The sequence below is a fragment of the Myotis yumanensis genome, unplaced genomic scaffold (genome assembly GCF_028538775.1).
Source record: "Myotis yumanensis isolate MYYU_CA2020_CCGP unplaced genomic scaffold, mMyoYum1.0.hap1 SCAF_4, whole genome shotgun sequence".
Classification (NCBI taxonomy): Eukaryota; Metazoa; Chordata; class Mammalia; order Chiroptera; family Vespertilionidae; genus Myotis; species Myotis yumanensis.
The window spans coordinates 73,025,021-73,038,757 of NW_027223755.1; the positions used below are offsets into that span (position 1 = coordinate 73,025,021).

A 13,737-nucleotide genomic window follows, 5' to 3' on the forward strand; every position below is an offset into this window, starting at 1 on the left:
TTGAATATTTCTTGCCATTCCCTTCTGGCCTGCAAAGTTTCTGTTGAGAAATCAGCTGATAGTCGTATGGGTATTCCCTTGTAGGTAATTGAGCCTCTTTCTCTTGCTGCTTTTAAGATTTTCTCTTTGTCTTTTGCTCTTGGCATTTTAATGATGATGTGTCTTGGTGTGGTCCTCTTTGGATTCCTTTTGTTTGGGGTTCTCTGCGCTTCTTGAACCTGTAAGTCCATTTCTTTCTCCAGGTGGGGGAAGTTTTCTGCCATTATTTCTTGAAATAGGTTTTCAATATCTTGCTGTCTCTCATCTTCTGGCACTCCAATAATTCTGATATTAGACCGCTTAAAGCTGTCCCAGAGGCTCCTTACACTATCTTCACACTTTCGGATTCTTTTTTCATTTTGCTTTTCCAATTGGGTGTTTTTTGTCGAATCTTTGGTTTGATTCTTGAGCTCCTCTGGTCTGCTATTGGGTATAATATTCTTTATTTCAGTCCGTGTGTGCTTACTTTCTAATTTCTTTATCGTAGCATCGAGGGTCTCATTAGTTTTCGTGAGGCTCTGCACAAATTTATGGCAAGCCCTCAAAATTGCGATTCTTAGCTCCATATCCTCCATTTCTGTCATGTTTTTTTGTCTCCGCATCTTTTATGCTTTCTTGGTGCACCCCCTTGTGGTCTCTGTGCGCAGTCTTGTTCTAGCCAAGCCTTAATTGTTGTAGTTAACACTAGAGGGATTTGACCACCAGGCCGACTGGCTGTAGGAATCAGCTGTGCGGAAAACGTCTGTCTTCTGGGGAGGCGCTAATCCAGCCTTTGCCTGAGGCGATTGGCAAATGGCTGTGCGCAGGGCTTGGGCGGGCGGGATCAACAGGGCGGGGGGAGGGAGCCGCTATGGCTGCTCTCAGTCCGTCCCCAGGGGTTCTGCCTCTCTGTCCCAGCAACCGCTGCAAACCTCGGAGGGGCCGTAGCCAGACAGCCCCGCTTCTCCCGTTTGAGTCTGGGTCCCTAGAGACTCGCCCGGATCTGTAGCCCAGAGTCTGAGACTCACTCCTGATTGAAAACGACAACCGCGCCCTCAGCTGCCAGCCCGCTTTGCGTGCGCACCACCTCACCACCGCACCACCACCGTACCTTTAAATTTTCCACACTACGCCTCCTCTGAGCGTCGGAATGCTGTTGTTTTTGCTTCTAGTTGAAGAGTCTCTCCTCAGCCAGCCTTCCTGTGGTTCTGGTTGATGTCCGTTCCGACTTTTAGTTGTATTTTTGAAGTGGTTGTTTACGGCGGCAATCTCCGGTGTTTACCTATGCCGCCATCTTCGATCTCTCTCCTGTCCTTTTTTGCTACTGTTACTATTTTAATTATAACTATAAATTTGTAGATTTCATGATCATTTGCTATCATGACATCTCATAATATGTAAAAATACTGAATTTAAATATTCCATTTATGACAATTATTCATCAACCTAAGACTGTATAAGCTAATACAATGATGTTAATATTGGGTCAGAATTTGCCAAGTTGAAAGCAATTTAAAACCCCTTTTAGAGTTCCATATTACTAAGTAACACTCAGAGGGTGTTTAATATTATTAGCATATCAATAATGTTTTCTAAGGGATGTTTGGCTCTCAGCTATATATTGTTCAAAAAGATTTGATCTAGCCTCGCTATTTAAATGCAGTTTATTTCATAACCTCAATATAATGTTTAAAAACATTGTTATTTATACAAATAATAAAGGCTTAGTTAAGAATATGCAGAAAATTACAAAAGAGGAGAACCTCTATTGTCTCACCATTAAGACATGTCATCTCTCAAAATTTTGTAGTATTTTTTTTTAATCCTTTTAGTCATAGGTTTTTATTCACCTTTATATTTCTTTATACGTAAGATTATTTTTCTGAAAAATATTCTAAACTGAATTTTTCTGATCTTTAAATTATTATTTTACTTTTTTCAAGCATTTGAAGGACAATTTTATCTTTTATGATTTTGAAATCTGATATATTTGAATGGATTTGTTATTTTTTTCTCTCTTTTTTTAAATTCAAAAATCTAGTTGTGCCCTGGCCAGTTTGGCTCAGTGGATAGAGAGAGCATCGGCCTAGGGACCAAAGGGTTCTGGGTTCGATTCTGGTCAAGGGCTTGTACCTTGGTTGCAGGCTTCTCCTGGACCCAGGCCCTAGGCAGGGCGTGTGTAGGAGGCAACCAGTTGATGTGCTTCTCTCACATCTGTAGTTCTCTGCCTTTCCCTCTCTCTTCCACTCTCTCTAAAAAATCAATGGAAAAATATCCTTAGGTGAGGATTAAACTAAATAAAAAAAAATAAAAATCAATAGAAACATTTTTTTAAAAATCTAGTGCAGTTCTTCAACTTCTTAACCTCAATACTTAATATTCAAATTTATTGAGAACTCTTAAAGAGCTTTTACTTTTGTGGGATATATTGATATTTATTATATGGGAATGTTTTAAAATTGTATCTATTCATTAAAAATAATAAATTTCATTACCTGTTAACAAGTAAAATTTTTGTGAAAAATAATTTTTGTAACACAAAAATGAATAAGAGCAGCTTGCTTTTTTGTTTTTGTTCAACAACTTTGCAAATTTCTTTAATTTCTGGCTTAATAGAAGATAGCGATATTCTCATATCTGCTTCTGTACTCATCCTGTTGTGATATAACACATATAATCTTTGTAAAACTTATGGAACTTTCATGAAAGAATGAGAGTAAGAAAGACAAATAACAGTTTAGTATTTTTATAAAAATAGGCTTTTGTGCACTACCTTCTTTCCCCTAAAAAAGTATCTCTGAAATCTTCCAGGTATTCTGACTACACTTTGAGAACTTTTGATCTAATTACTAATCTTATTTTCCTCTTCTCTAAAATACCACAATGGTATCTTCTGGCATTCTACTATCTATGTAGGGAACTTAAGTTTTATCCATCATAAATTACTTATTATTAATATTGGGTTTTTTCCTTTGACTTTTAAGTTGTACAACTATTTTTATACACCAAAAGAGGAAAAACAAATCATTTCTCTCATTTTGGTGGCTAGATATGCTAGTGTAGTCTTTAAACATTGACTAAAAAGGAAAGATGTAAAAACTAAATTTTCATATTCAAGTTATTGTGTTTCAAACTAATATTTTCTCTCAATAATCTTCAACCTTCCACAAATGATTGCAGTATAATAAATAGCACATATAAATTCAAAATACAATTAAGAAATTATATCTTTAGAGCATTCTTTTCTGACATTGATTTTGATAGCTTTCAAAGGGTACTATGGGACAGTGACACAGTTATGTTCATATTATTCATAGATAGTCCATTAAATTGTAAGACTATCAGTTAAATTATAATTTATTTGCATTTTCATTTGATCTTCACAACAACTTTAGGTTAACTTACTATTGTGCTTATTGAATAGGTAAGGAAGCTAAGGTTCATCAAGGCTAGGTAACATGCCTCATGTCATACAGCTACCAAGAAGCAGAGCTGAGTTTTAAATGCCAGGTGGCCATCTTCCTCCAGGGTTTATATTCTTAACCGTTATTCTATTCTGCTTCTAATTTTATTTAGTATGTTGTGTTTTTTTCAATACAATTATGGTTTGCCTTTATTTTTTACCTAAAATAGAAAACTTTCTGGTTTAAAAAAAAAAATCTAATGCTATGTGATTGTAGAATGGTCTAATATATCTTTTAAAAAGATATAAAGAAAGAGCTTAGCAAGAAAAATAATTTTCAAATAGTAAGATGAAGCCAATATAAAGTTCCCTCAAAATGTGTGCAAAAGTCTGAACAGTTATTAAAGGTGGGTTAGAAATTGATCTCTGAGCTTCCTGGCAGCCAACCAAGTAGAAGAAAAATGTTCATTTTATAATTTCATATTGTTTATAATTTTTTTTTTAAGTAAAAATGAATACATTGTCTAAGAAAAATTTAAGGTATGGAGATTCTTTAATTACATACTAAGACTAAGTGGTTTTCAAATAACAAACAATGATAATGGGGTAGTGGAGTAAGAGTAGTAACTTCTTTGCTGGGAAGTTAGAACTGCCACAGAAAGTAGAGGAGTCTTTTAGCACACAGCAGTTACTGCACTTTTATAAAACCTTAGTTGACTTAAAAACAGCATTTCAGTAAGCTTTTTGAAAACAGCAACAAAGTTGAAAAGTTTTAAAAGGTAACTGGTTAGAGTAAGGCTTTTTTTTTTTTTTTTTTTTTGTCTCCTCACAATGGCTTATAAAGATTATCGATAGGAAATAGCATGAGCAGAAGATTCTCTAAGGGAATAAAAGAAGAACTATATCTTTGTAAGGTTTTTTTTCAGGGAAACAATATGTGAAATAATTAACATCCCACATCATGTAGTCCATTCACGATAGATGTCTGAGTGTTCTTTTTCAAACTATTATATTTCAGAGGAATTAAGTTAAATAGAACATTCATAGGTGATATGTTTATTTACCAGATATGCCAACCTGAGTAAGAATTACATGATTTTTTTTTTATTGCTTAAAGTATTACAAAGGGTATTACATATGTCTCCTTTTTTCCACCACCCTTGACAATCCCCTGGCCTCCCCTACCCCCCAGTGTCTTATGTCCATTGGTTATGCTTATATGCATGCATATAAGTCCTTCGGTTGATTTCTTACCCCCCCTTTATGCCCCCCTACCCTCCTCGGCCTTCCCACTGCAGTTTGACAGTCTGTTTGAGGCAGCTCTACCTCTGTATCTATTTTTGTTCATAAGTTTATGATGTTCTTTATTATCCATGAATGAGTGAGATCATGTGGTATTTTTCCTTCATTGACTGGCTTATTTCACTTAGCATAATGCTCTCCAGTTCCATCCATGCCGTTGCAAATGGTAAGAGTTCCTTCTTTTTTACAGCAGCATAGTATTCCATCGTGTAGATGTACCACAGTTTTCTAATCCATTCATCTACTGATGGGCACTTAGGCTGTTTCCAGATCTTAGCTATGGTGAATTGTGCTGCCATGAACATATGGGTGCATATATCCTTTCTGATTGGTGTTTCTGGTTTCTTGGGATATATTCCTAGAAGTGGGATCACAGGGTCAAATGGGAGTTCCATTTTTAGTTTTTTGAGGAAACTCCATACCGTCTTCCATAGTGGCTGCACCAGTCTGCATTCCCACCAGCAGTGCACGAGTGTTCCTTTTTCTCCACATCCTCTCCAGCACTTGTCCTTTGTTGATTTGTTGATGATAGCCAGTCTTACAGGTGTGAGATGGTACCTCATTGTTGTTTTGATTTGCATCTCTCGGATGATTAGTGACTTTGAGCATGTTTTCATATGTCTCTTGGCTTTCTGAATGTCCTCTTTTGAAAGGTGTCTATTTAGATCCTTTGCCCATTTTTTGATTGGATTGTTTATCTTCTTTTTGTTAAGTTGTATGAGTTCCCTATAAATTTTGGAGATTAGGCCCTTATCAGATATGACATTGGCAAATATGTTTTCCCACGCAGTGGGCTTTCTTGTTGTTTTGTTGATGGTTTCTTTTGCTGTGCAGAAGCTTTTTATTTTGATGTAGTCCCATTTGTTCATTTTCTCTTTAGTTTCAAGTGCCCTAGGAGCTGTATCAGTGAAGAAATTGCTTCGGCATATGTCTGAGATTTTGTTGCCTTTGGATTCTTGTAGAATTTTTATGGTTTCTCGTTGTACATTTAAGTCTTTTATCCATTTTGAGTTTATTTTTGTGTATGGTCTAAGTTGGTGGTCTAGTTTCATTTTTTTGCATGTATCTATCCAGTTATCCCAACACCATTTATTGAAGAGACTATCTTGACTCCTTTGTCAAATATTAATTGAGCATATTGGTTCGGGCCGATTTCTGGACTCTCTATTCTATTCTATGTCTGTTCTTGTGCCAGTACCAGGCAGTTTTGAGAACAGTGGCTTTGTAATACAGCATGATATCTGGTATTGAGATCCCACCTACTTTGTTCTTTCTCAGGATCACTACAGGTATTCGGGGTCTTTTTTTATTCCAGATGAATTTTTGGAGAGTTCGTTTTAGGCCTGTGAAATATGCTGTTGGTATTTTAATGGGAAGTGCGTTGAATTTATAGATTGCTTTGGGTAGTATGGACATTTTAATGATGTTGATTCTAGCAATCCATGAACACGGTATGTTCTTCCATCTGTTTATGTCTTCCTCTATCTCTTTTTTCAACGTCCTGTAGTTTTCTGAGTAGAGGTCTTTTACCTCCTTAGTTAAGTTCCTTTCTAGGTAGCTTAATTTTTTTGGTGTGATGGTAAATGGGATTGTTTTTATAATCTCTCTTTCTGAAAATTCACTATTGGTGTATAGAAATGCCTCAGATTTCTTGGGGTTAATTTTTTATCCTGCTACATTGCCAAATTCATGTATTAAGTCTAGTAGTTTTTTGATGGAGTCTTTAGGGTTTTGTATGTATAATATCATGTCATCTGCAAATAAGGGCAATTTTACTTCCTCTTTTCCAATTTGGATGCCTTTTATTTCTTCTTGTCTGATTGCAATGGCTAATACTTCCAGTACTAAGTTGAACAGAAGTAGTGAGAGTGGGCATGCCTATCTTGTTCCTCTTCTTAGGGGAAATGGTGTTAGTTTTTGTCCATTGAGTATGATGTTGGCTGTGGGCTTGTCATATATGGCTTTTATTATTTTGAGGTATGATCCTTCTATTCCCACCATGCTGAGAGTTTTTATCAAAAATGGGTGTTGGATTTTGTCAAATGCTTTTTCTCCATCAATTGATATGACTATGTGGTTTTTTTTCTTTCAATTTGTTTATGTGATATATCACGTTTATTGATTTGCGGATATTGTACCATCCTTGCATCTCTGGGATAAATCCTACTTGGTCATGGTGTATGATCTTTCTGATGTACTGCTGGATCCGATTTGCTAAGATTTTGTTGAGGATTTTGGCATCTATGTTCATGAGGGATATTGGCCTGTAATTCTCTTTCATTGTGTTGTCTTTACCTGGTTTTGGTATTAGGGTGATGCTGGCTTCATAGAATGAGCTTGGAAGTGTTCCTTCCTCTTGCATTTTTTGTAGTAGTCTGAGGAGAATAGGTTTTAGTTCTTCCTTGAATGTTTGGTAAAACTCCCCTGTGAAGCCGTCTGGTCCTGGGCTTGTGTTTGCTGGAAGCTTTTTGGTGACTGCTTCAATTTCTTCCATAGTTATTGGCCTATTGAGATTTTTAGATTCTTCCTGCTTGAGTTTTGGAATGTTGTATTTTTCTAGGAATTTGTCCATTTCCTCCAGGTTGTCTAGATTGTTGGAGTAGAGTTGTCCATAGTATTTTTTAACAATCATTTGTATTTCTGTGGGGTCTGTTGTTATTTTGCCTCTATCATTTCTGATTTTGTTTATTTGGGTCCTCTCTCTTTGCTTCTTGGTGAGCCTGGCTAGAGGTTTGTCAATCTTGTTTATCCTTTCAAAGAACCAGCTCTTGGTTTCATTGATTTTCTGTATTGTTTTTTTGGTCTCTATGTCATTTATTTCTGCTCTAATCTTTATTATCTCCTTCCTTGTGCTCACTCTGGGGTTTTCTTGTTGCTCTCTTTCTAATTCTTTGAGTTGTAGAGTTAGATGATTTACTACCATTTTTTCTTGTTTTTTGAGATAGGCCTGTAGAACTATAAACTTCCCCCTCAGGACTGCTTTCATTGTGTCCCATAGGTTTTGGATTGTTGTGTTTTCATTGTCATTAGTTTCCAGGATGTTTTTAATTTCTTCTTTGATCTCATTGGTAACCCAATCAATATTTAATAACATGCTATTCAGCTTCCAAGTGTTTGAGTATTTTCGGTTGTTTTTATTGTAGTTTATTTCTAATATTTTGCCATCGTGGTCTGAGAAGATGCTTGGTATGAGTTCAATCTTCTTGAATTTGGGGAGACTTTGTTTGTGACCCAATATGTGGTCTATTTTTGAATGTGTCCTATGAGCACTTGAGTAGAATGTATATTCCGCGGCTTTGGGGTGAAGTGTTCTGGAGATGTCAATTAAGTCCATCTGATCTATTGAGTCATTTAGGATTGCTGTTTTTTTGCTGATTGTTTCTCTAGAGGATTTATCCAGTGATGTCTATAGTGTATTAAAGTCCCCTCGTATGATTGTATTGTTGTCAATCTCTCCTTTGATATCTTCCAGGAATTTTATTATGTGTTTGGGTGCTCCTGCGTTGGGTGCATATATGTTTATCAGGGTTATATCCTCTTGTTGTATTGATCCCTTTAGTATTATGAAGTGGCCTTCCTTATCTCTTGTTATGGCCTTCACTTTGAGCTCTATTTTGTCCAATATAAGTATTGCTACCCCAGCTTTCTTTTCATTTCCATTTGCCTGAAAGATATTTTTCCATCCCTTCACTTTCAGTCTGTGTGAGTCCCTTCTAATGAGGTGGGTCTCTTATAGACAGCAAATGTATGGGTCATGTTTTTTTATCCATTCAGCCACTCGATGTCTTTTGGTTGGAGCATTTAGTCCTTTTACGTTTAAAGTTATTGAAAGGTACTTGTTTGTAGCCATTTCTTTTTGTGTGTGGCTGTTTTCTTTCTGAGCTTTTTATTTCTTCTTTTTACACCAGTCCCTTTAGCATTTCTTGCATTGCTGCCTTGGTGGTGATAAACTCCCTTAGCCTTTTTTTGTCTGTGAAGCTTCTTATTTCCCCTTCAATTTTGAATGATAGCCTTGCTGGATGGAGTATTATTGGATTCAGTCCTTTGCTTTGCATCACTTTGTAAATTTCCATCCATTCTTTTCTGGCCTGATGTGTTTCTATTGAGAAATCACTTGATAATCTAATGGGAGATCCCTTGTATGTAACTTTCCGTCTCTCTCTTGCAGCCTGTAAGATTCTCTCTTTGTCCTGAACATTTGCCTTGGTAATTATGATGTGTCTTGGTGTGGGTCTTTTCGGGTTCACCTTGTTTGGGACTCTCTGTGCTTGTGTGACTTTTTTCTTCCCCACCTCAGGGAAGTTTTCTGATATTATTTCTTCGAATAGGTTTTCTAATCCTCGTATCTCTTTCTGTTGTTCTGGCACCCCTATTATTCGTATGTTGTTTCGTTTCATGTTGTCCCAAAGCTCCCTTAGGCTCTCCTCCTGTCTTTTAATTTTTTTCTCCAATTGCAGTTCAGTTTGGGTGTGTTTTGCTTCCTTGTCTTCTAATTCACTAATTCGGTCCTCCACTTCTCATCTACTGTTGATACTTTCAATGGTGTTTTTTATTGCAGCTATATCGCTATTCATGTCTTCTTGGTTCTTATATAAGTTATTGATTTTTTCATCTGTTTCTTCTTGCTTCTTGCATATGTTGTTGATTTTTTTCCTCCATCTGGTTTATGCACTCTAGGTCCCTTATTCTGAATTCTTTTTCTGTCATGTTGCATGCCTCTGTATCACTTAGCTGCTTTTCTGGCGAGTCCTCCTTTTCTTTCCTTTGGGGGGTTTCTTTGTCTACCCATGTTTGATCTCACTGACATATCTAGATGTTGAGTCATTCAGTGGCTGCTCTCTGGGTGGCAGAGGCTTCTCAGGCTGTGGTTGCTCCTCGGGCGGTTGTGGTAGCAGCTGCTTCTCAGTTGGCAGCAGCTCCTGTGGTGGCTCTTCTGGCTGGTGGGGGGAGGCTTCGTGTACAGCTGCTGTTCCTCAGACAGAGGGTGTGGTAATCAGGAGGCTGCTGTTGCTTGGATCTGCTGCGTTGATTTAAAAGCACAAAATACAACACAACAAGGCACAACGCACCAGGCACTGAACACAAATGTATTCACGATATTAATAACCCCAAATAAAGGTGACCACCTGAGTTAAGAGAATTAAGGGATAAGGAAGAGAGAAGAGAAAAAGATAAAAGAGAAAAAAGAAACGAAAAGAAAAGGAGTGCAAAAATGAAATTGGAAAAAGGAGAGAAAAAAAAAGAGCAAAAAGAGAGAATGAAGTAGAAGAGGGGAAGAGACTATTTATATGAGGAGAAACCTCATGTAGAGCCGCCACTAATCTGAACAAATTCCAGCAACAGACCCCTGGAGATGAATGCAAACTACAAACAATCAATAATATCAAGTGAGGCAAGGGAAAACAGAAGCACAAGAATAACCGGGCGGGGCGGGAGGGGGGACAAAACTAGCAGAAAAAGAAAAACAACCTCACAACCAATCCTAAAAAAAAACCAGCAACATACTCAACAATCAAGCAAACAGCAATAAAACAATAGAAAGATAAAGGAAACAAAAATTGGATAGTGGAGAAAGACAAGGGAGAGGTATATAAGGATTTAGAGCAGTGGATTGGAAATAGGATATATAAGTAGGGTGAAATTTTGGCGGGGTAAAAAGAAGGAATAGGGAAAATCTAAAGCAGGAATAGGGTAAGAGAAACAGGACAACAAAAGGGGAAAAGTGAGGAAGAGGGTTTTAGCATAGAGGTATAGTTGAGGTAGATAAAAATGATGCTAAAGGAACGATGAAAATAGAATGTAAAACACTAATCCCAAAATAAAATAAAGAGAAAATAAAATGACACTTTAAAGAATGGTAAAATGGTAGCAGTAATAATACTGGTTAAAAATAAAAATGTAGTAATTAAAAGGGTGAAATAAGGTGATAGAAAAAGAAAAAAACTGGTTTCTTAGTTAAAAGGTGAAAAAAGAATTAAAAATATAAATAAAAATGTGCAGTAGTGAAGGTCCTTTGGTTCTTCTACTCTTCAGTCTGGCTCGCCTTAGTCCTGCCAGGTATTCAGGAGAATGTTGAATTTCCCTGCGATACACTGTTCCTCCGTGTTGTAAACCAGAGTCCTGATTTTAAAGCAGGCCGTATTTGTGTCCCAGGCTGCCTTAAGTTGTGTTTACCTAAGAGTCAGTTTGTGGCTCAGCCTCTGGGTGGCAGTGTTTCTGGATTGGCCTCCTAGGCTATACGGCCTCTCTGTCCAGTTTATGGTTTATTTTCTCTATTGTACTTAAAACTGGTTTGGGGAAGTCCCTTGCCCAGAGCTGGTTCTTTAATCGTTACCCGCTCTGTGTTGTTGCTGGGACTGAATGTCCCTCTGTAGGCCAGACCCTGTTAACTCCCAGGGACTAATCAGATTTGTTTAATCCTTCATACCATGCAGTGTGGAATCTGGGTGTGGCTGTGCTCCTTTCCTGGGGGCTGGAGGGAGGGGTTACACGTTTCAGAGAAAATGGCTGCCCTAGTCCTGGGCTCAGGAGTGACTCAGCATTCAATTCGCTGCCACCTCTCCTGGCCCCCCTTCTCTCCTCAGCCTCTCCCCAGAATCCACACATCCGCACCTTCTCCCTCTCCTCAGCACAGGTGAGTGTCTGTATCCGAAATGTTCTATGAGCAGGGTTCAGTGAAGACAAACAAACAAACGCCGGCCGCAGAAACGGGGAAGGCTGAGTCTCTGTAAGCTCCTCTCTTACCGGCACTGCGTGGTCTGGTCAGCGCTTCAGGCTGCCCCCTTTAGGCTCAGTTCTCCGTAATTACGGAACCCAGATCTCAAATCCCCCGGTGCCAACAATCCCACGGATCTCCTTTCCCCAGTCAGGGGCTGTGTCTGTCTCCCTCTGACCCTCTGGGCTCAGAGGTCTGGCAAACTTTCCTGCCCAGATCCCTGGTTTTTACCTTTCCAGGGAACTCTGCACTTCCCGGCCGCAAACTGTCTCACCAGCTGAGTATACTTCACCAATTCGGGGTGGGTGTTATTAGTTTCAGCTGCTTACTCCATTTGCTCCGGGACAAGACCTGGGACGTCTGCCTATACCACCGCCATCTTGAATCTCAAGTTACATGATTTTAATGACTTTACTGAGATATAATTCATATGCTATACAATTATTCATTTAAATATGTAATTTAATGGCTTTTAGTATATTCAGAGTTGTCCATACATCACCACATCCATTTTAGAGTAGTTTTTTTACCCCTTAACCATCATCCTCTAACTTCCTCATTCCTCCAGCCATCGGCAATCACAAATTTATTTTCTTTCTCTATAGATTTGCCTATTTGCCTATTCCTTTATATAAAGGGAATCATATGATATTTGCTCCTTTGTGACAAGCTTCTTTCACTTAGCATAATATATTCAAGGTTCATCCACGTTGTAGCAGGTATCAGTTCTTTATTTCTACAGAATTGATTTTTGAAAGGAAAAAGAACAGGAAAAGAAATAAAATCTGATCTTCTATATTAGTGTTAAAATTGAAATTGCCAATACAGAAATTGTTAACATGATTTTTACTTTTTAAATTTGAAGAGTTCTAAATATCTCTATGAAAGAGCTGTTATTTCAATTATTATAAAACAGCCATGGTAAATATACAAGAACATGTTCTTAGAATCTGCAAGAGATAATATTTAGCAAATTCGTGGGTTACACTTTTGTTTTTCTTGTCCACAAGGTAAAGAACCTTAATTATTACTAATAAGAAATGAAAATATTAATTGAGCTTAAATTTACTAATTTGAATCCTATTGAAATGTAAACACATTTTAGTTTAGCAGGAGTGTAATATATAACAGATAAGGAATCCAGAGGTTATAGTCAGAAAACTACAGACACAGCCCAACCCCTGCTTTACTTATAAATACTTACAGAGTAGAATTACTGTATCATGAGTTTTAATTTCTCAAAGTATGATACTAATTATAAATTTAGGAGCTGTTGTTCAAGTTCAGATTTAGAGTATATTTTAAATTAGGCAGAAATGATTATAAAAGACTGTTTTTATAATCACATAAAATCATGAGTCTCATTCAATTTTTTTCAAAGGCATGACCAAAGTCAAAGTGGGTAAAGAAGATTTATCATCCACTGAATTTGTAGAAAAACGAAGAGCAGCTCTTGAAAGGTAATTCTAGACGGTTCTGCTTTATTACACTCATGTTTTTGCTTCAGTAATATGTCTGATCCCACTATATGGTGAAACTTAGTTCAATTATTAATTGATGACTCTTATCAAAAGTGCTTTAAACTTTATTAAGAAAATTGCTTCTTTGAACAATACTGCTTATTCTGCTTTTATTAAATAGACCTATTCTTGTATCATTGTTACAAGCAGCAATATGTAAAGGCATGCGTTAGTTGAGGATAGAATTATTATGTCATAGCTGTGGTCAACAAGAGAAGTAAGAAAAAAAGAATTCATGAATCTTTTGAAAGTGGGGAAAGGGTTAATAAAATTATTTGGATAAAAATATTATCTCTTTAGTATTATTATATTTTTTAAAAAATATATTTTGATATTTTACAGAGAAGAAGGGAGAGGGATAGAGTTAGAAACATCGATGAGAGAGAAACATCGACCAGCTGCCTCCTGCACACCCCCTACTGGGGATGTGCCCGAAACTAAGGTACATGCCCTTGACTGGAATCGAACCTGGGACCCTTCAGTCTGCAGGCCGACGCTCTATCCACTGAGCCAAACTGGCTAGGGCATTATTTATATTCTTAGGAAGTTATACTCACATTCATGTTCTGTGTTGGATAATTTGGCTAATTATAGTTCATCTAAATTTTTTTAATTATTACTGAATAAGATTATTAGATACACTGAATAATTAGGTTTTTGCTCCCTCCTTTAATTTTGTATAATTGATTTTGACTTGAGTGTACAAAAGTATGTGACTTCTTGAGTTGACTGGATGTTTAAAGGCTAATATGCTCTACCTTCCTTTAAATACTTGACTC

At 37.1% G+C, this 13,737-nt stretch overlaps 1 protein-coding gene across 1 annotated transcript in view; it reads left to right on the plus strand.

The window, feature by feature from the left end:
* The window catches only part of SNX2 (sorting nexin 2), a 59,303-nt gene that overhangs the window by 25,137 nt on the left and 20,429 nt on the right, over positions 1–13,737 (plus strand). The window contains exon 7 of the mRNA XM_070412533.1: positions 12,820–12,898. Coding sequence (XP_070268634.1) covers positions 12,820–12,898 — 79 coding nt within the window. The remainder of the gene's footprint in view (positions 1–12,819; positions 12,899–13,737) is intronic.